The 23,838-nt window shown below is 39.2% G+C and overlaps 1 protein-coding gene across 2 annotated transcripts in view; it reads right to left on the bottom strand.

Annotated features, from left to right (window-relative positions):
* Nucleotides 1-23,838, bottom strand: part of LOC127656308 (transcription factor 12-like) — a 149,227-nt gene that overhangs the window by 42,398 nt on the left and 82,991 nt on the right. For both annotated transcript variants that reach the window (XM_052144579.1, XM_052144584.1), the window contains exons 7-8: nucleotides 12,167-12,299; nucleotides 9,964-10,016 (exon numbers count right to left, since the gene is read on the bottom strand). In XM_052144579.1, the coding sequence (XP_052000539.1) occupies nucleotides 9,964-10,016; nucleotides 12,167-12,299 (186 nt within the window). The remainder of the gene's footprint in view (nucleotides 1-9,963; nucleotides 10,017-12,166; nucleotides 12,300-23,838) is intronic.

The following is a 23,838-nucleotide window of genomic DNA, read 5'->3' as shown; positions in this document are numbered from 1 at the left end:
AAATTATTTCAACTCATCCCTCCATTTAAAAAAGCAAAAATTGCTGTTACAGTAAGGTACTTACAATGGCATTGAATGGTGCTAGTCCATAAATGCTAAATACACATTGTTTCAAAAGAATAGCCGCATTATACTGTACATGTTAACATGATTTTAATCATGTTCCAACCTTATCTGTGTAAAGTAATGATGTTCAAAACTACCAAATTTCATTTAAACCCCCACCGCTAAAAATATGAATTGTTAGTATTCGACCCTATTAATCGACAAGTTAGTTGTTAGACAACTAGTCAATTAGTTGACCACACTGGCACAACCAAAGTGTGTGTGTTATATCCAATGTAGCAATTTGATTGTCATGACAACAAAACCCTGTAATCCTGGTATTAGGTCTGAAACAAATAGCTGACATTATCGACAACGTCGACAATAAAAAATTGTCAACAAAAAATGTAATTGTTGTATAGTCGTTTGATCTCATTTAACACAATATGAGATCACATTAAACTGTAATGATGATGCGTGAGAGCAGCACTGCAGTTCGCACCTGACTGAGGAGAAGAATTAAACATCTCACAGTCCAGATGCACTCTAAACCTTCCAAACAGCTTCAGGTGATGTACATCACAAACTACAAGGGAATTATACATAAACACCAAATAAGTAAATACAGAAGGACTCTCATTGTGGAATAATTGGTGTCTGAGCTCTTTAAAGGAAACATCCAGGCGTTACATCTTAAATGCAGTTTTAATGCATTATAGCTTTATTATAGCTGTTCAAATAATATGGAAACAGGTCATGTAATTAATTACAAACTCTGACTCCGGCATTTCTCTTCTATGAGTTCTGCGAATGTCCTGATATAAGGGGGAGAGACTGAAACTGCATCCGGCTGATACACACACTGTCGCAGGGACGCTCGTCCCTCAAGCCCGCACTTGCTAAAGCTAGATTATAGTGTCGAATAATCGTTAGATTAATCGATTATCAAAATAATCATTAGTTGTAGCCCTACCCGGTATAGAGCGCAACAACGCCCGCCCACTTATCAACCATCTGAATTCCAGGAGTCTTTTTCCTATAAATTTTTCCCATAGATTATCATTAAATCCTTCAAGTTGAAAGCCATGAACCTCAGAGGTGAATCACAACATTTGTTTTGAGGCAAAATGTTTTTTAGAAAATTGGACAAAAAGACAAAGGTACAAGACTGTGTACTTAAATGAGGGCATGGATTACAATCCCATGTAGGGGATTTTAGGTTGTTGATTATGATATATTTTAAGACTATTGCAAAATATTCCAATATGTACAAATAGATATGTAGTTTAAGGGTGCAGAGACACTGACTCGATTACGTCATTCACAGTGTGTTATGGGAGTGCGCCGTCGCTCTTAAGCACGTTTCGCAGGCTTCGTTGGCCAAAGTTCTCTGATTGGTGGATCTTTATCTGCTGTACCATGGGTAATGTACAAAGCCTTTCAAGCAAATCAGTCCACTGTTGGCCATCTTTAGAACACACTCAGGAGTCTATTTCCAGTCATGCCCGTGCAGCTCCTATCTACTTGAATGGAGAAAGACCAAAATCTCAAAAACGGTTGGTCAAGATTACAAGATCACAAATTGTGATTCTGTGATACGTAAAAAAACTAAATGTATCCCGGCTTTTATAGCTAGTGCACATGCATTTTCTAAAGTTGATTAACAGGTGATGTCTGTATATAAATGGAGAAGGTAGGACTTCCTTTATACATCCGTTGACTGTTGGGCATTCAGAGCTCCTTGATTGAGTGTTCCAATTTCTCTCATTAATTTGAATAGAAGTGGCCCATCGCTGCTATATAATCTCTGGTAATGTAGTTGTTTACCAGGAATTCCAATATCAAACAAGATTTTCAAACAATGAAGTTGAAACAACCCAGTCGGATGGCTGCACCAGAAGCATATATTATCGATGTTCATCGACATTATAGACATTGCGGTTTTATCGTCTGTTAATGCTGATCTTCTGTAAAGCTGCTTTGAAATGATGTGTGTTGTGAAAGGTGCTATACAAATAAAATTTAATTGACTTAACTTGACTTCATGGTCTTTACAGGTTTAGAAGTAATGGTTGAAAATCCATTTGTCTATAGAAAAAGAATGTTGAGCTCTATTGGATATAACTTTACACAGATAAGGTTAGTAAGCAATTTTATCAAATTAAAATCATATTAACATGTATATTGTTTATGCATTGTGGCTATAACTTTGATATTATGTGTATTTTTTAGTGTTTATTTACTGGCTCCATTCACATCCATTGTGCTTTACTGTAAGGTTAAGGTAAGGTTACACATCTAATCCCACATGAGGTGCGTCAATTACAAAATCATTCTCTTATGATTCCAGAATTGGTTCTTATACAAATTTGTAGACTATGCAAAGCCAAACAACATGGAAGAAGGGCAGTCTTTTGCAGATTTTGCAGTGATTTACAGTACATACAACGAATAAAAGAAGGAAAACAGCAGGAAATTTGGAGGAGGGATTTATTAAATGGCATTTATTTTTTTGGGCTTCCATTTCCCACTGCCTCGTCATTCTTTTTCACTCTTTTTCTCCCTCGTCATTGGTTGTTGTTCAAGGCTGCTCTCTCAATTTTTTCAGTTTTTTATTTCAAAGTACTTTCAATTGTCATGATTGTATTTCATTCAATTTTGTTAAAGTATCAAAAAAACACACAAAATCCAGTGATTGAAAAGAATAAAGAAATAAATTAAAATAACTTCTTTCTCTTGTTTATCTGGACAGTGCATACACCTAGATTTTAAATCAGTAGTAGTGTATGGGACTAGTTCTTGCCTGTGACAAGATCTTGGGCAGACTACTCACAGACTTAAAACATCAAAGGGCGACAAGCTTCAGTCTTGGCGTTACTAAAGTAGCATTGTGGCTTTGGGCGGCAGTCTCGTGTCTGGGTCGCCATGGTAGATCATAACCTTCTCTCTTACTCTCTCACTCTCCGTGCTCGTTTCATTGCTGCAACTTGTGCCCAAGCAAAGATGCCTTAGCGATCTGTCAAGAGCAAATGACAATCTTTTTTGTCATTCACAGCCAGAGTTCTCACATGCAAAAGGCCCTAAAGGAAGGCGAGTGCTCCCTGCTGCTTCATCTCCTTGCCTCTCTTCCTCTACTGCTTACTCTCTCTCCTCAATTCATCTCTTCTGGGCTGAACATTGGCACTCCGGCACAAGCAGTGTCACATCAAACAGTCGTGCCCATGACAAGGGTGTTTAAAAAAAGCCTGGCTATTTACACACACAGGCTGCAGCTCCAGGCTCTTAGCCAAGTATAATTTTTCCACAAGATGCAGTTACTTGCCCAAAGTCATGGGGCGGTTTGTCCGCCTCTGATTCTTTCTTTTTCCCTACATATGAAGCGGCTGTCAAACAAGCTAGGGTTGTACAGCACAGGTGCCCACACAGCTGCCTGAAAGCATAGCTGCAGACGTACGCGCCAACCACACGTCTACCACACTCATAGCAGCGAGTCGAAGCCTAAACGAGCACACAGACCTGCGGCTTTAACCTTCATCTGCCCTCGGATTTTTCTAAAAACACAAGCAGCTAAAAAAACTAGCGTGCTCTGATACTGAGCCAGGCATCTTGTGTTAAGTCCTGATAAAAATCTTACTCATGACTAATCTTGAAGTGTTTATGGAAATGATTAGTGACCGAAACACAAATATCAACAATGTTTCTCTAAGCCTTCATAAGTCACTGCTTTAACCCTTAAAGCTCTGAAGTTGATTTTAAAGATTTCCTGTTGCAGTGGCATACCCAAAATTAAAGGCTTATAACTCGACAAAAAAAAAAAAAGAGGGTCAAGCGTTTGGTATCTTTTCTTGTAATGATATTGATTATGATACATTCTGAGACTCTCTAAGAAACTCCTGAAAAATCACAAAACAAATTGAGCCAAAAATGTTTGACATATCTCAGGGAGTAAATAAGGTGGCTCTGAAACTGTATCTGAGAAAATGTCTCCATGTGTCCAAAAGCCTCTATAAACAAATAAAACATAATAATTGTACATAAAAAACTAATTAGCCATACAAACACAACAATGACTAAAGGTTTGCATAGCATGGAGACATGATTTTAGAATGAGTGCAGTTTGACTCAATGAGTCTGCATCACTGTGTCATGTGATCATCATCTCATGGTGGCCATCTGTAACATTGTACTTTGTGTGAAATATCTGTATACTGAGCTTATGATGTGCATGCTTCTCATATCAGTGTCCCTGTTGATATCAGACACACATAAGAATTTCATGAAGATCTTTTGCATGAACATGTATTTTCTTTTAAAAATGTTCAGATCGGACGGTTATTTTATTTTTCAATACTTTTTTGTCTCTTGCTTCCCAATACCTTGTTCTCCTCTTGCGCTCTCTCTATGTTTCATTGGCTTGGGTTCATTGTTGGTCTCTTGCTCATCGGGACAGGGCGCACACCTGACGACAAGACTAGTCTAGATATAGAGCTGTCGTAGGATCTGTGGCTTGTCGGGGCATGACGCAGGAGTGCACAAACTATACAACTGTTGGTCGTAAGATCTGAAACTTCTCGTCCTGGATCGGTCGCTGACTCAAAATATCAAAGGAGACAACCTTGAGTCATATAATCCGTTTCCATTTAAAAAAAATAATAATTTCAGTTTCCTATCGTCACACTCAAACGAGCATGCATTAGTGCGAACAGCCTTAGAAATGCTATATTTTTGGTGGAGGAAAAAGACATTCTAGTTTGGATGAGAGATGTAAACATAGCTAAATGAATGCGTATCCAAACGAGCATGCATTAGTGTGAACGTAGACTTAGAAACACTACATTTTTGGTGGAGGAAAAAGCCCTTCTAGTTTGGATGAGAGACATAAACATAGCTACATTATTGTGTTTTCAAACGAGGGGGCCTGGGTACCTCAGCGAGTAAAGTCGCAAATTTGAATCCAGGGGTGCTGAGTGAATCCAGTCAGGTCTCCTAAGAAACCAAAATTGGCCTGGTTGCTAGCAGGGGCATTTCTAGAGACTCTGGGGTCCCCAGGCAGAAGGGACCCCCAGAAACACCCCCCCCATAAGGCACATTAATCATTCATCCATGCGAAAACTTTGACAGCAAGCTTGTATCATGGGGTTCTGGACATGTCATTGCAGTGTCTTGTACCATCAATTAATTTAAGGGGGTTTCATGTTGTCAGCCATCTTTGAGGGGGGCCCCCTTCCAGCTCGGGGCCCCAGGCAATAGCCTGGTTTGCCTACCCTGTTGCAACGTCTCTGGTTGCTAGGGAGGGTAGAGTCACATGGGATAACCTCCTCCTGGTCACTCTAGTGTGGTTCGCTCTCGGTGGGGCGCATGGCGAGTTGTGCATGGATGCCGCGGAGAATAGTGTGAAGCCTCCACACACGCTATGTCTCCACGGTAACACGCTCAACAAGCCACGTGATAAGATGCATGGACTGAGATTCATCCTCCGCCACCCGGATTGAGGCACTACGCCACCATGAGGACTTGGGCATTCCAAATTGGGGAGAAAAAGGGAGATATTTTATCTCACGCATGCATTAGTGTGAACGCAGCCTTTCTAAATTTTTGGTGGAGGATAAAGCAGTAGTAGTTTGTATGAGAGACATAAACTTGGGTCGCAGCGGTATACCGGTTCCACGTATACCACGGTATGAAAATTGACGGTTTTCATACCATGTACATTTGCTTATCTACGGTATTGAGAAAAAAAATGCAACCGGACGGAGAATCTCACCTGCGCGTGTGCATCTCCTTTCCTCCTCGACTGCCTGTCAGACTTGTCAACTTGCCCCACACATACATGCAGTGGAGAAATTGTCATAAGCAAGGCGAGGGGTCTGAAATAAGTGATTGTGTGTGAGTTAAAGCAGTGTTTCTCAACTGTTGGGTCGCAGGTCTTTTCGGACTGGGTCGTGGAAAGCAGGGAAAGATCAATGCCACTGTTCTCCCATTGAAAATATTTCGGCAGCCGTCCAAGTGATAGCCAATTTAGGTCTGCTGAGGCAAATTTAATGATAATCTCGCAATCAGAATCAGCTTTATTGCCAAGTATGCTTACACATACAAGGAATTTGTCTCGGTGAAAGGACATGGTGATCAGCTAAAGGCTTATCATCTGTACTATCACACAAGTGTAAAAGAACCTTCTCTGCTCTCTGACACGCAAGTAAAACAACCGGGCTTCCCTCGATACTGTGGTGCACAGACCTCAAAACTGATGTGACCAATTTCAATTCTAGTGAGACTTTTCTAGTTTAAGCGTTACGGAGGAAGTCAAGTCAAACTTCTCAAACTGTAGGCAGCCCTGACATGCCAAACAGCACTGAGGAGGAAAAGAGCAACACTGTGCTATGCGCAAATCTTTTATTTCATTAAACATCATTACCTTTACAAAATAGTTTCACGATTTTACATGAGTAAAAGTAACTGTTATATTTAGGGATGCAACGATACCACTTTTTCTCTTCCGATCCGATAGCTGACATTTTTGTTTTTTTCATAATCAGTTTAGAATAGCTATTATATGTAAAGAAACACAAACCTATTACAACAGTAATATATATCTCAATCGTGCAATTTTAACTTTTATAACCCTCACGCTTTTATTTTGACATTCTGAACTCTCCAGGGAGTACTGTATGTGTGTCTGTTTGTAGGTATGTTCACAGTAGTTTAATTCACTTATTCAAATTCTGGTAAAATGCTCCTCTGGTGCCATTCTAAATGCATATTATAAGTGAACCGAACTATTGAGCATCTACATCTGAGGTGTTGTTCGTGAGTAGCATTGAAATGTTGCACACTGCCGTGAAGGCTAAAAATAGCCGTGTGTGTGTGTGTGTGTGTGTGTGTGTGTGTATAAACAGAGCATTCACTGACGCACTGGCACTGTGCATACTACATTTACTTATGTACGTCTATCACACATCTTCAAGTGGCTTTGATACCGATTCAGGTATCGGATCGGTGCATCCCTAGTTATATTTTGACAAAATGTTACACTTTCATGTGAAATAATCTAAAAGGTAGAATCTATTAGACCTCATTTTATATCAACAGTGGCAGTTGTAGTTTTAAACTATGCAATATAAAAGGAAATGCGACCCAGGATACATTAAATACAGGTTACGTTTTTAATATGGTGGGTCACCACTTGATTTCCAATGTAAAATCTGTCCTGAAGCAAATACAGTCAAGAACCACTGAGATAAAGGTACAGACAGGAGCAATCTGGCTGTGCTGTTGCACACCTACTATAATACCTATTATTAATAATCATTGGACATTACTTCAAAGCTCACACAGCTGATGTTATTTTTCATTTAGTAGTTCATTTAACATGCTATCTATCAGCTGGCCACCGTTATATATGCTAGCATGTAAACTAACATGCTTTAGTTACATAACATGTTATTAGTAGCTTTCTTATTTATTCAATTTATTTTAAAAAGGGAGAATTTTTTTCAGCTAAAAAGTGTCAATGGAACTGATAATAGTAATTGTGCAATACCGAACACAGTGATATTTTCTTAGATGGTTATTGTACCGAGAAAATCTCATACCGTTGCAACCCTAACGTAAACGTAGCCAATTGAATCGGTTTTCAAACGAGCATGCATTAGTGTGGATGAAGCCTTTGAAATGGCAACATTTTGGAAGAGGAAAACGCTTTTCTTGTGTGGATGAGAGACATAAACGTAGCTACATTAAGTGTGGACATGGCCTTACTTCAGTGGAACACAAAAAGAAAAATCTTGAAGAATCTTTTTTCTGTTAAAGCAAAGAGAATGATGATTGAGACTCTCTCAGTTCCTAACATGCTGCCTAACATTCTTTAGTGTTCCAAAAGGTAATGCAAGTTTATTTATATTTTTATTATTTATAACATTTCATCCACAATGGTAATTCAAAGTGCTTTTCATTGACATATCAAAGAAAATTTTAAAATAAAACATACATTAAAACTAAAGGAATTAAAAATGTCAATACAAAGAAATAAAAAGTTGAATATAAAATGAATTGAAATAAATAAAAAGATAAGAGAAAAACAATACTTTTATAAAATCATACAGTGCAGTCAGAAGAAAGAAAGTCAAGCAGTTCCCTCCGCTTCCCAAAACAGCAAGTACACAAATCAAACAAGGTTATAAACATTTGTACGTTCTCAATCTGCTGCCATGTCTTTTTCGTTGCTTTACTGTCTAAAGGGCACCCTCGCAGCTCGAATGCAGAGCGGATATTATTTCATAAATATTTACATCCGTACGTAAACTATGTCGATCCATCAGCCGTGTTGCGTTTAAAAAAAAGTGATGAGCTGGTAAGAGGTAAATAGTTAAAGTATTTTTAGGTGAGTTGGGGGTTGTATTCCCTGTGGAGGGTCTGATGATGGGAAGCATTGTGTTCATTTTGTTTATCAAGCAGCTCTACGGGCCTCTAGTGGGGCTCGTCTGCTTACACAAGCAAAAGCTTTCAGAGGCATCTGCAGCTGCAAGCCCACTGTACAGGTACCCTGCAGACCACATGTGCACACACACATACACCCACAAACGCACACAGCTGCCCCAGCAGTCTTGCATCGAGCTCCCCAACGTCCAATGATCACGATTGATGCCTGTCACAATCCCCCATAACCCCACTGTATTATCTGCTAAAGATCCACACTGACACTCACACACACAGATTGAGAGCTGCAGCTGTTGCGAGCGTGATCTAGAAGACAACCAGCAGTGGACACTCTTTCTTACAAATGTAGAGTGCCATATTCCTGGCTTGCACTGTCACGGCTCTTCCCTGCACTGAATTGAGCTACTTTGAGTTATGAGGTACACAAGTGCACCTGCGGCCATGTGTTAAGTACTGACAAATAAAAGCCCTTCTCCATTTACACAACAAAGAGATGTACTCCGCAAGGCTACCAATCTCTCCTCAACCCCCATAACACCCCACCTTCTCCGTCTCTTGCATAAGCAGTGAAAAGTACAGCGCTCCCCGTTTCCCTAGAGTCCTGTCTTGCTGGAGCGACTCTGTTCCAGACCAACTACGATTCAAACACAAATTTAAAGACAAAACTTCTTATTCAGGTCTCGCTCGATCAAGTCATGCTAGATTTCTCGGCTGCTTGCGGTGCGATTATTGAAAGCTCACAAAGACTAATCCTGCTGCCACGCGCCTCTCAAAGGCCTTGTTTTGTTCTGCAGGAAGAATCAGAATCCTGACGTATTAACGCCTGCGTTCAACTGCAAACGGCATTGCGATTTGTGGGCGAATACAAGAGGAGGCTGCCCAAAGTTTTTCCACAATGCATGTTCAAATGTGTGATTTTTGCATACTGTTATGATGGGAAGTGGTGGAGGGGGGAGTGGGGGTCACAGGCGGAGTCAAGCTGAGCTCCACACTTCCTCTGCATCCTAATGTCTGGAGCTCCACTGGGATTATCGCCCATGGAAATTTTCCCTCAATTCTCTGTTATTAATCTCTGCCTGTCCTCCTGTTCTGGCTACATAATGACTAATTAAACATCAAAAGAGCTGTGGTGGAGATGTGGCATGACAGCTCGTGTCTCTGAGCCCTTGTTCCCATGGGAGAAGGGGGGAGGGGCATAAATCAATCATCCATCGTTACCGGGCACCTACATCCGCCACATTCCGAATGCTGGGTTCACAAACACAACAGAGTTGATTTCAGCCTCCTGTGTGCATGAGCTCGACATGCATACTGGCACCATGTCAAAAGGACGACTGTGATGAGACAAAATGATGTGTATTCCAAAAAAGTGTGTCGGCACACCAACAGCTTTCATTAAACAGGTTTGTGTGTTTCTGTGCGTGTTAGCATCTATTTTTAAAGCAAACCAAAGGCAGGAAGATGAAATGATGCTGTACTCACAGATGAAGGCAGGCCAGGAGGGACCTTGCGCACTTTCTTTGTTTGCAGAGGATCTGTAAAGATAATACAAAAAACAACTTTCAGACAAGTGAGGGGAAGGAAAGAATAAACACGCATGCATTGGCACTCGGTCAGATGTCTCTTTGATTATAGGTTCACAAAGACAAACACAAGAACATTCAACTAGTGCTGCAGGAAATCATACAATCAGGGTGAAGAAACAAGTGGTAAAATTATATACAGAATATATATATATATATATATATATATATATATATATATATATATATATATTCAAAAGTCCACACTGGGAAATCTGGGATTCAAAAATCGCTTTTAAACCTGGAAATAAACAAAGATTTAGGGGTTTGAAAAATTTTAAACAAATTAATGTTATGACATAAAATCAATATGAAACTTAAGAATTTGCAGGTCACTAAAAAAATAAGCAATTTGATAGGAAATAACAAAGTCAATGTAATATGTTAACATCTTTGTACAAAAGATTTCATTTCCTTGCATGTGTTGCAGCACACAAGATGTTTTTTGCATAATTTTCAAATCATACTGGGATAAGATGGATCGTCAGGTCAGTCCATGCCAGCTTGAGTTCATGCTATCATTGAAACTTTTCAATTAAACTTTTCACACTTTGATTGTTGTGCTGATCCTTTCATTTGTAATGAATTAGGGAATTACCATTTTCACAAGTGGACTCCCTGGAGGCCTATTGAGCGCAACATTCTGGTTCCGGAAGTAAGAATCCCATTCAATATTTAAATAGAAAATTGACTGTCAACGATAACTTCTAAACCTTTAAAGACAGATCAACAAGGTTGTTTATTGATCCTATTTGCTTCCATTTAAGCCATTAGACTGCATCATTTCAACCTAATAATTAAAAAAATAATAATTATGTTTGATACCGGAATTCCAGGTGAACAACTACATTACCCATGGTCCAGTACAGATAGCTTTACCAATCAGAGAACTGCGGCCAATAAAGCCCGCGAAAAGAGTGCAGGAGTGACCTCCTACTCCCATGACGTACTGTGAATGACGCAGATCGAGTCGGTCTCTCTTCACCCTTAACAACTTTGTATATTTGTATATATCAGAATATTTAGCAATAAACTTAAAAATTGGGGCAGATTCACTAAACAGTTGTGCCAATTTTGCATGTGCAAAAACCTGTGTCATATTCACTAACCACCCGCAATCTATTTTAGTAGGCGCAATCAGCACTGAATTTGCGCTGTGTCTTGAGTACTTAAATTAAGCAATTGTCATTCCTTTCCACGCAAACACGCCTCTTTTCTATGTAAATTAGGCTCATTGTAGAATTTGCTTCATTCAGAAAAATTGCCAAGTTTAATTTAGATCATGCTATTACCGCAAATGAATGTAGGCGGTAAAATGTATTTGATTTAAAAACGATGTTTGTGAACATTGTCAACTGTTGACAATGTTGACAACATATCAGCAGTAACTCTTTAAAATGAAAAAATGATGGAGAAGAGTGCACTTTCAGCAGGTTTAAAAGATGATTCAGGTGTCTGGATCACAATGATGTGTGGTCTGCAGCATTCTCCACAATATAGCGTATAGAATCACCCCACAATATCTGAACTGTGCATGCAAATTCCATTCAGCAGTGATTTTGTGGCCGTGTATGCACCATTGCCTAATATGCATAATTTCTCTAGTGAATCGGGCGCTAATCGTGCGCAGACAACCCATGCAAATAGACCCTCAGACTTTTGACCCCCTGGGGGCCATAGAGCGCAACAGTGTGTTAAACCACTTACATTTGTACACATCAGAATATTTTGCAATAAGCATAAAATATATTGTTTCTATACTTATAATCAACAACCTACAATCAATAGTTTAATATATTCCCATAATTTTTTCATTTGCAATACTTCATGAAATTGTAGTTTGTGCCCTCGTGAAAAACGGTAAGTACATTCTTGTACCTTTGTCTTTTTCCCAATTTTCAAATATGTTTTTTGCATCAAAACAAAGTTTGTGAGGATTCACCTAAGGGCTGGTTTCTTTGGTTCATAGCTTACAACTTGTTTATTGAGGATTTTATGACAAGCCTTTGGAAAAATGAATGGGAAAAATACTTCCGGAACCCAGACGGCTAAATAAGTGAGCAGACACTGTTGCGCTCTGAGGGCATCAGACAGACACTGACCCAGTGAAGCAGAGTCCTGAAGGGAGCGTCTTCGTGGATTGGAGCCGGTGAAAGAGTAGAACGGAGTGGGTGACTTTCCAGAAGTGGTGACGGGCCCTGGGCTGGCCAACCCCACGTCCGGCCGCAGAGTAGACTGCAAAAACACAGGAGATCATTTGAGGTTGAGAAAAAAAAAAGGTTATGTTCACGTGATGACCAGAAACGTGAAACGCTTTCTTTTTTTTACTGCACTGATATGGGGCCAAAATATGCAGAATTCTGCGTGATGGATTTAAACATGGTATAATTAAATACAGCTGAGAATATACAGTCTTATTGCTAGCAAAAGGTACAAACAGATTACCCCCAAATATATTGAGTACAAAATAATTATGTTCAAATCTGCAGGCGCAGATTTCGTGAGGACCTGGTGATGCAATAACTGACACAATTTTCCAATTAGACTACAGAAATCTAATCCAAGAATATCAACCACATAAAAAAATGAAAGATATTGCGTGACCCATGAATGAACATTATATGTGGCACAACAGAATGACACAATGAGAACTCTGATTATAGAAAGACCGCTCAGAGTTTTTCTGCGCTCTCCTCTCTTTACTAAACACAATTGTGCAGTTATTGATGTGAAAATGCCAGCAGCCCAGTGAAGTCCAAGGAGAAATCGATCCAATCAGCCTGACCTAGTGATTCCCTCTCCTCCTGCTCATGTTGAACTGCTATTGACCAGGCCTGATCACAGCCCCAGGGCACATCCACACACATCCAGGGACACGTCCCCAATTAAAGGAGCAGCGGACCCAGGAGAGTGAGGGATGAGAGAGGAAGGGCGAAGGGGGGCTACGATAGTGGCCGGCTCGAGCCTCATTAAACCATCTGTCTGATCTCTGTCAGCTCCCCTGTAAAAAAACGTATGGGCTTAACTTGACAAAACACCCGGTATAGAACCCATGAACCTGACAGTTCCACTAGTCTGTTGGCAGAGAGCCAATTACATGAGGACAGAGGAGAGACAGGGCGGCTCCATGGCCCTGAAAACTGTGTCTTACGACCAGTAGATTAGCGTAGGCTTCAGGTTTTGTAAATGGTTTTGCTGGAGGCTATCGGACCCTTGACCAATATCCACTCGATCGGTCAGCCCAGGCAAACTGGATTAAGAGGCCAGTTAAAGAAATAGCCCAATTAGGCTAATCATCTGCAGAGTTAAATAGCAGTGTAGGCAGGGAGATGAAAGAGTAACTGAGAATTGAAGGAATCAGGTAACAGGAATCTGGATACTGGAAGACGTAGCATGCATTAATGAGCCTCTATAGGTTACTGTAACTGTATAAAATAAGCCCAATACACACAACTAAAAATCACAGAGAAGACATACAAGTACATCAGAATGACTCTTCCCTTAGAACTTAAAGACAGAGAAGCATATCTGTATATATATATATATATATATATACACACACACACACACTCACCTAAAGGATTATTAGGAACACATACTAATACTGTGTTTGACCCCTTTCAGCCTTCAGAACTGCCTTAATTCTACGTGGCATTGATTCAACAAGGTGCTGAAAGCATTCTTTAGAAATGTTGGCCCATATTGATAGGATAGCATCTTGCAGTTGATGGAGATTTGTGGGATGCACATCCAGGGCACGAAGCTCCCGTTCCACCACATCCCAAAGATGCTCTATTGGGTTGTGATCTGGTGACTGTGGGGGCCATTTTAGTACAGTGAACTCATTGTCATGTTCAAGAAACCAATTTGAAATGATTTGAGCTTTGTGACATGGTGCATTATCCTGCTGGAAGTAGCCATCAGAGGATGGGTACATGGTGGCCATAAAGGGATGGACATGGTCAGAAACAATGCTCAGGTAGGCCGTGGCATTTAAAACGATGCCCAATTGGCACTAAGGGGCCTAAAGTGTACCAAGAAAACATCCCCCACACCATTACACCACCACCACCAGCCTGCACAGTGGTAACAAGGCATGATGGATCCATGTTCTCATTCTGTTTACGCCAAATTCTGACTCTACCATCTGAATGTCTCAACAGAAATCGAGACTCATCAGACCAGGCAACATTTTTCCAGTCTTCAACGGTCCAATTTTGGTGAGCTCTTGCAAATTGTAGCCTCTTTTTCCTATTTGTAGTGGAGATGAGTGGTACCCAGTGGGGTCTTCTGCTGATGTAGCCCATCCGCCTCAAGGTTGTGCGTGTTGTGGCTTCACAAATGCTTTGCTGCATACCTCGGTTGTAACGAGTGGTTATTTCAGGCAAAGTTGCTCTTCTATCAGCTTGAATCAGTCGGCCCATTCTCCTCTGACCTCTAGCATCAACAAGGCATTTTCGCCCACAGGACTGCCGCATACTGGATGTTTTTCCCTTTTCACACCATTCTTTGTAAACCCTAGAAATGGTTGTGCGTGAAAATCCCAGTAACTGAGCAGATTGTGAAATACTCAGACCGGCCCGTCTGGCACCAACAACCATGCCACGCTCAAAATTGCTTAAATCACCTTTCTTTCCCATTCTGACATTCAGTTTGGAGTTCAGGAGATTGTCTTGACCAGGACCACACTCCTAAATGCATTGAAGCAACTGCCATGTGATTGGTTGATTAAATAATTGCATTAATGAGAAATTGAACAGGTGTTCCTAATAATCCTTTAGGTGAGTGTATATATATACACAAATCTTAAATTAATTATGATTCTGATCTTCTAACTGCCACTCCGGTTAATTGACTGCTCGGTAACTTTTTGTGTTGGCAAGTCCAAGGCTTATCCAAGACATTTCATTAGAAAATCCACACTATCACAATTTATACATATTTACAAATGTTTAGCTAACAATGTTTCAATGCATTCTAAGCAACAAACACTGAACATGGAGTATACTGAACAATAATTCGATATCAAAGTCGGATAGAAGTCATAATCAAAGCCCCAGTAGCAGCCACAGAAGGAAGAGCTTAAAAATAGCTGCTCCTCCTTGAATTTAGCCGATTAAAGCGATGGCCATCAGATCTTGTGAAAATCAGGTTGGCTTCTCCTTTACTGCAGGAGAAATGGGGGGGCAAGCTCTCCAAAGTGACAGGCTGTCAGGGAGGTGGCATCATTGACATTGACATGGCAAAACAGACTGACTAGTGTTGCCTTTGTTCAATGATATGAAATCCTCACAGCAATATTAGCTTCATAAGCACTGGGGACAGCTGAAAGACCAACATAGCAATTTAGAAATTCAGGGAGATTTACTGTGATTTAATGTAGAGATTTGAAATTAATTAAATGCTATTTAAAAATTACAATGCGAGAACTTGTGGTTGCATGAAACTAAATGGGATTGGGCAGAGGATCTCTGTTAAGATGAATTTCTTTATTCTGCTTGACACAAACAGATATTTTTAGGAGAATATTTCAGCTCTGTTGGTCCATACAATGCAAGTGAATGGTGGCTAACAATTTGAAGCTCAAAAAAGCACATAAAGGCAGCATAAAAGTAATCAATCAGACTCCAGTGGTTAAATCCATGTATTCAGAAGAGATACGATAGGTGTGGATGAGAAACAGATCAGTATTTAAGTCCTTTTTCCAATGAACTCTCCTCCTTGCCCAGTAGGCATTGATATGCACAAATTATGTGAATCACAAAAACAAAAGAAGCATAATGTGAAAGTGAAGATTAATAAAAGAACTTGATCCTAATATTGATCCGTTTCCCACCCACACCTATAATATCACTTCTGAATATATGGATTTAACCACTGGAGTCTTATGGATTACTTTTATGCTCCCTTTGTGTACTTTATGGAGCTCCAAAGTTTTATCACCATTCACTTGGATTGAATGGACCTACAGAGATTAAATATTCTACTAAAAATCTTAATTTGTGTTCAGCAGAAGAAAGAAAGTCATACACATCTGGGATGGCATGAGGGTGAGAAAATGATGAGAGAATTTTCATTTTTGGGTGAACCTTTAAAGTGTGCTGTGAGTTGTTGCCAGAGCAAGAAGTTGCTAAGGTGTTATAAGGTTTTTTTTAAGCATGTTGCTATGCGGTAACTATGGTGTTCCGGGTGATTGATAGGGCATTGCTAGGTTATTGATCGCAAGTCAAAAGACCCCATATTCTGGTCCATAGATAAGTCTTGGTTTTCCTCCTTTGATGTAAGTTTATTAAGTTTAAGAGTAAGTCTGATTGTTTAAAATAATAGTTGTACACCTCTCTTAAACAAGCCACATCATTTGACATATTATTTATGTTAGGAGAACAAGTTACATGCAAAATCTAATACTCAGCTTTAGTGTATATTCCCACAAGGGTATATATGTTTGTGAGTGAACATGGCCATGTGTTAGCAGGTGAGAGGAAAATGACTAGTAATGGTTAGCCTTTAAAACAAGCAATCGGCTTACATGACAGTCTGGTCAATCTTGTGGAAACTAAGCAGTGGTGTCATCATAACAGCATTCGACAGAATCACAGGGGCTTCTCTATGAGCCAGCTCACATCTGAACAATCATCTTCCTGAGTGAAATGTCAGGCAGATTGGCGGAGATAATAGCAGTCATCTGTCAACCGCATCCTGCCTCAACAATCAGAATAATCCTCCACACAGGGGACATGCACAGAGCTTACCTACAGCCATCACACCGCACCACTGAATACAGCTTCCTACCGCTTAGCCCTTATCGCTTCAGTATTTTCACATTTCTCATGTTTGAGACTGGGTGTTGTTTGACGGTACAAGGTTAAAGACTGCAATGGTAGGGCATTTCTAAATATATTGTTCAGCAACACCAAGCAATGAGTAAATTCACATATTATTTTGGGATGTACTGTATAATGTAAAATGTTTTGAATTGGTCAAATAAAGCCACTTCTTTCTGCAGAGGCACACATGTGCACACTTGCTGCACTTGGGAGCTAAAGGGTACAGTGCTAGGTTTATTGATGAAATTACTGCCAAAAGTGTTATCATTGAAAAAATTTAAAAAACCTTTCTTCAACGACAACAATGATAAAATGAAAAGACGGATCATGACGATAATTACATTCTTTTAAAACAATGTTGATGAAAATACGACAAGCAAAATATTAACAATGTCCTAACAATGTCTCAAGAAGAAGAAAAAAAATTGATTGAAATGATCTAGTCATATTATGTTGGGAGAACATTGGTAAACATAACCGCTCACTCAAACATACATTGCAAAATTGCCATAACAACATGTTGCATGTATAACTATATCATAAGCAGTTAAATAAAATATGGAAAAATGCAAATACATGGTCTCTAAAACATGAAGAACATAAAGTGACTTCTAAAAAGTAGTCAATAATTCAGTTAACTCCTGAGATTTTTCTATTTCCCCATTTGTAACTGGTAGCACCTAATAAACATGCAAAAAATATATAATAATAATAATAATAATAATAATAATTTAAATAATACCAAGCTGTAGAAAGTCAGAATTGTATAAAATTGTACAGGTGAAACTCGAAAAATTAGAATATCGTGCAAAAGTTCATTAATTTCAGTAATTCAACTTAAAAGGTGAAACTAATATATTATATAGACTCATTACAAGCAAAGTAAGATATTTCAAGCCTTTATTTGATATCATTTTGATGATTATGGCTTACAGCTTATGAAAACCCCAAATTCAGAATCTCAGAAAATTAGAATATTGTGAAAAGGTTCAGTATTGTAGGCTCAAAGTGTCACACTCTAATCAGCTAAACACCTGCAAAGGGTTCCTGAGCCTTTAAATGGTCTCTCAGTCTGGTTCAGTTGAATTCACAATCATGGGGAAGACTGCTGACCTGATAGTTGTGCAGAAAACCACCATTGACACCATCCACAAGGAGGGAAAGCCTCAAAAGGTAATTGCAAAAGAAGTTGGATGTTCTCAAAGTGCTGTATCAAAGCACATTAATAGAAAGTTAAGTGGAAGGGAAAAGTGTGGAAGAAAAAGGTGCACAAGCAGCAGGGATGACCGTGAGCCGGGAGAGGATTGTCAGGAAAAGGCCATTCAAATGTGTGGGGAGCTTCACAAGGAGTGGACTGAGGCTGGAGTTACTGCATCAAGAGCCACCACACACAGACGGGTCCTGGACATGGGCTTCAAATGTCAAACATCTTACCTGGGCTAAAGAAAAAAAGAACTGGTCTGTTGCTCAGTGGTCCAAAGTCCTCTTTTCTGATGAGAGCAAATTTTGCATCTCATTTGGAAACCAAGGTCCCAGAGTCTGGAGGAAGAATGGAGAGGCATACAATCCAAGATGCTTGAAGTCCAGTGTGAAGTTTCCACAGTCTGTGTTGGTTTGGGGAGCCATGTCATCGGCTGGTGTTGGTCCACTGTGCTTTATTAAGTCCAGAGTCAACGCAGCCGTCTACCGGGACATTTTAGAGCACTTCATGCTTCCTTCAGCAGACAAGCTTTATGGAGATGCTGACTTCATTTTCCAGCAGGACTTGGCACCTGCCCACACTGCCAAAAGTACCAAAACCTGGTTCAATGACCATGGTATTACTGTGCTTGATTGGCCAGCAAACTCGCCTGACCTGAACCCCATAGAGAATCTATGGGGCATTGCCAAGAGAAAGATGAGAGACATGAGACCAAACAATGCAGAAGAGCTGAAGGCCGCTATTGAAGCATCTTGGTCTTCCATAACACCTCAGCAGTGCCACAGGCTGATAGCATCCATGCCACACCGCATTGAGGCAGTAATTAATGCAAAAGGGGCCCAAACCAAGTACTGAGTACATATGCATGATTATACTTTTCAGAGGGCCGACATTTCTGTATTTAAAATCCTTTTTTTATTGATTTCATGTAATATTCTAATTTTCTGAGATTCTGAATTTGGGGTTTTCATAAGCTGTAAGCCATAATCATCAAAATTATATCAAATAAAGGCTTGAAATATCTTACTTTGCTTGTAATGAGTCTATATAATATATTAGTTTCACCTTTTAAGTTGAATTACTGAAATTAATGAACTTTTGCACGATATTCTAAGTTTTCGAGTTTCACCTGTATATTGTGCTTTGAGGAGTGTTGGTTATTCATGTTTTGAGAAGTTCCAAACATTACATTAGAAATTAGCATAATTAATTATTATCCATATTCATGGTCAGCATCATCCAATCACTGCCAACCATGTTAAAATAAAATTCTAAATTTTAAATCAAGTACTCATTACCATTGTCCCAGGTCTGCTAAACACGTCAAGTGGTCCAAACATCATCTGAAACTGAACTTTTTATATGAAGTTTGGATTGAATGCACTTAGCTGCATAGAGAGCAAAGTATGCTCTCTTGCTCCCTATTTAGTGAATGACTTAACCTCCAGTGCGCTGTCTGTCTGCACTGGTCTCAGAACAGTTTGAAATGCACCATATTTTCATCCTTACACCATATAAAACATCTGAACTGTGATAATGTAGAGTAAATATAGGATTTCTAATGAAAAACTAGCACTATTGTTCACTATAGTGATCATTGAAGGGTGAGGGTCAAAATCCCTTGTCTCTTCAGATATATCAATACATATATATATATCAATACATATATATATATATATATATATATATATATATATATATATATCCTTTTATATCAATATCTATCTGTATTCTGTTGCTTAACTTCTTTAATAAAGTGATGAATTAACTATATGCATGATCACATAATCAATTCTATTTTCTTATGCATAACTGAAATATACTTTGAATCATATGTGTGTTGAATGCTAACTAGTCTCTTTTAGGAACATTCCAGAGACTTTCTCTCTGTCCTGCACGTAGGCTGAAGGTCTTTTGGGGATAAGCTTATCTGTGATGCTCTGGGAGAATGCGTTAAACATAGGTTCCAGATGTATTCTGTGTTTGATTGTTACCTTTCCATGACTAATTATATGATTTAAAGTCCTATGTAATAATACCTGAATAGTAGAAGTGTGATTTTCTCTTATTATTTCTTTAGGGAAGAAATGTATGTTATTTCTACCCCTCTCCTCTGCCCGAGGAGTGAATATTTTATCTCTCTGTTTTGGTTTAAATGGCCTGATAACGTTGTGCTCTGGCTCTCTTGTGCCCAGAGAAGAACTGTCGTTCGTCAGTGTTTTGTGTGTGCGTTTGACCTTCTACCCAGGTTTTGAACCCAGGGATGAACACTTCAGATGTAAATCTCGGGCTCAGACGACAAGTGCGCTGATTAATGTTGATAGGCCGCATAGCTGTCTATATGTTATGACTTCATGGTCTTTTAGCCAATCAGGAGTAAAATAATGGAATGTACGTCCTTGCAAATGGTATAATTGATGTAAGATTTTGTGTAAGGTACGAGTTGGCTTTCGATCTCCTCGTGAGACTTTGCCGCTGGCTCTACCAATTTCACTGCAGACTATACTTCAGTAAATTTTTGATTCTTTAATTGAACTTCTCGATTCCTGGTCTTCTTTCTCCATATCTGGTCCGGGTCATAACTGTTATACCCCTAACATCATTGTGTTTAACAGCGTGGCACTTTGTGATTAATCGCTCAAATTAAAAAAATGTCATATCGGATGAAACTAGACCCTCTAATCTTTTGACTCAAACCGGTTTCAATGTAAAAACTTAATTAGGTTTCTTACAGTACAGATGTACTGTAGATTTGTTGGTGTTCCTCCCAAAGAAAAAACTGTGCTGTGTTCGGCACCATGTTGTTTTGGCACATGTCTCTGTACATCAACAAAAGCCCAGAGTCTTCTGAACAGAGATCGGTTAGTTTACATTAATTTAAATTATGCTTTGTGTATAGCAAAGCCAAAAAACAATGTCCGCACAGAACGACGTGGGGTTGCACGAGGGTTTACATTTTCACAACATAGTTTTCACATGGTAATACATAATGTGAACATTTTAAATATTTCATAATAATACAGTTTAAATAATGGTCTGTTTGGTTTGTTAAAGTTTGACAGATTAATTTTAGAAATTATTGTTAACTAAAATGTGATTTTCGTTGACTAAAATAATCATGTGAAGAAATATTGTCTAAATTCAAAGGACATTTTCATCAAAAGGCAAAAACTGACAAAAAAAGGTTACTTGGAAAGTGTTTCAAAAGCTCTGTATGGTACAGAAATAGGGCATACCAGTGGCCACAAACACATATAGACAAGGATTAGTATACGCATGCATAGTTTTGCATTTGGATTAAGGCCATGTATGCATTTTCTGCCAATTATGAAATTCCTGTAAGTGAAATGCAAGCAGCAGCACCCCTATTGGTTTGATTCATTGAGCCTTTGTTTATGGTGGTTGCCAATCCTTCAGATCTAAATAAATCCATTGTTTTGTTGCTGTACAACTAGTTAAAGAAAGCAGCCAATGAGATGCTTCGCAGTCAGAGAGATACAGGGGCCACAGCTGGCTCAGACAGTTTGAATATTTAACTCAATAAAAGGCATACAGTTTCACATCAGGTTCAAATGATGCAATAATGCCTTGCTGAGAGAGAGTTTTAGCCTGCAATGATGACAAACCTCATAAAAAGATGAGCTGTTTGGCTTTGGGAAAAATCCTGTAACCGCTTCCCATCACCACCAAACACTTGATAGATTACTAGTGCAGATATTCCCATTTTTGGCGCTTGGTGAACAAATAAGGCCTTTTATTAGGTTCCGCAATGTGTGTTGCTCAATTTTGGAAGCAGACTGGGTTATTAGGACCCTGATTCGCGTATTAAAAACACTGCTTTGCCGATAATCTTTGCACCTGATATTCATCTGTTTATACGAATGCGGCAGGCGCGGGAGACGTATTAACAGTCAGGGTTCAGAATATTGATGTAGCCGCCCTGCAGCCCGCATTCTTCCCACATTCACTCAAGAACCGAACTACTTTTTCCGTTCTTCCTGTTTTTCTTCAGCGACTAGACAAACTGAGTCTCTGCCAGCCTCTGATCTGTGCAGCTGCAGGCCAGCATAAATTCCCCAGTTCCCACACAAAATGTCTGAACTGGCATTCTCTTTCAGAAAGCTGTTTTATGAATGAGCGAATGCACCGTAGAGCCGGCCGTGTTTTCATTTGTTATGACTAGCGCCATTCACTGCTGGCAAACCGTATGGTGCGAGCGGCGCTTTTAAAAGGTGTCCATTAATGGGCAAAGAGCTCGGAGGGGTTAGGTTATTAAAAGGTCATTAGGGTCGAGGGCTGTGTTGACCTCACACTTAAGCTTGAGGGACAGCCTTCCTTTAATGTCAACTCTCAGCGGTGGCATCTAAATTTAAATCCAAGACCCTGCACGCTAACTAAACCCTTTTGCAAATAACCACAAGGCATAGCACTGTTATGCAATGCAATCTATAGAAGACTGTAAAAGAGGCTATTTCTTGCTGCCCAAGTAAGCATAACAACAAGATGTAAACAGAGAAATGGAGAAAGTAAAAGAAACATGTTCTTTTTTAAATGTTGAGGAAAAAGTGTGGGGGGTCTCCAAGTATGCTTTCTGAGTGACTGATGTTAACTGTGTCAGAGAGACTGAGCAGACGAGAGAGAGAGAGAGATAAAGAGAGAGAGAAAGAAAGAGAGAGGGAGAGAAAGAGAGAGAGAGAGGTGGTGTGCTCACACAATCCTGTCTTTGTTTGGAACATCTGTGTGGCTGAGGGAGGGGAACAGTGACCCTGCTTAAATGGATATGCTTAAAGTCATGTTTCTGTGTACTAAAGGTCTGCTCCCTACTCACAACACACACACACACAAACACTCATATCATATCAAAAGGCAATTAAAAAGCATTCACATTAAAATCATTCAAAGGTGTTCCCACACCTTTTGACCAATACAGTTCCATAAACTTTTTCAACTGTTTGGGATAAGGGGTTTTAAAAGAATTGCATAGAGAATGGAGTCACAGAGAACAATTTGTTCCAATGAAGTATTTCAGCACAGGGAAAAACTAGAAAACATTTATAGTCGGTAAAGAAATTTCCATGACTTTTCAAAAATGTTTGATTACCAGATATTTCCAGGTTGTCCATGATCATGAGAGGCCTGTACATTTTTTTTGCCATCGAGTGTTAATAGAGTACACAAAAAAAAAAACAAAAAAAAACATTCGATTTACTTAGAAAAGCAGTGTCAAGTAGTTCCACTCAACAGTGTTGAGTAATCCTGACAAGCCATTGTTAAGTTGAATGAACTAAATACATTCAAGTAAACTGGACAAAAGTTTTTTGAGTAAATGCAAACCATTGTTTTTTTTACCTAAACGAACTTACATAACTTTAATACCCTCTTTTAATTAGCAATTATTATATGCATAATAGCATTGTATATGTAAAGAATTATAATGAAACAACAATTTGCTCATCATCATAAGTAAAACACATACTTAACATACTTGTCCTACATAACCTACGCTCAAGCTCCACTCTTCACCACAATCTCAACATGAGGGACATAAAAACTAACTAGTCTCCTCCTGCATCTATTTAGTGTATCTGACAATTTCATTTCTTCTGTGATGAATCATGTGCTAATTAGGGAAGTAGATTCATAGACACTACTGGTCAAAAGTTTTAGAACACAAAAGACATTTTTGAGTTTGAAAGAAATGTATGCTTCTTTTCACCAAGGATGCATACAATTGATAATAAAGAGG

The sequence above is a fragment of the Xyrauchen texanus genome, chromosome 2, assembly GCF_025860055.1.
Source record: "Xyrauchen texanus isolate HMW12.3.18 chromosome 2, RBS_HiC_50CHRs, whole genome shotgun sequence".
In the NCBI taxonomy this organism is placed as follows: Eukaryota; Metazoa; Chordata; class Actinopteri; order Cypriniformes; family Catostomidae; genus Xyrauchen; species Xyrauchen texanus.
The sequence above is the reverse complement of the archived record's forward strand: the minus strand, read 5'-3'. Positions and strand labels throughout refer to the sequence as shown.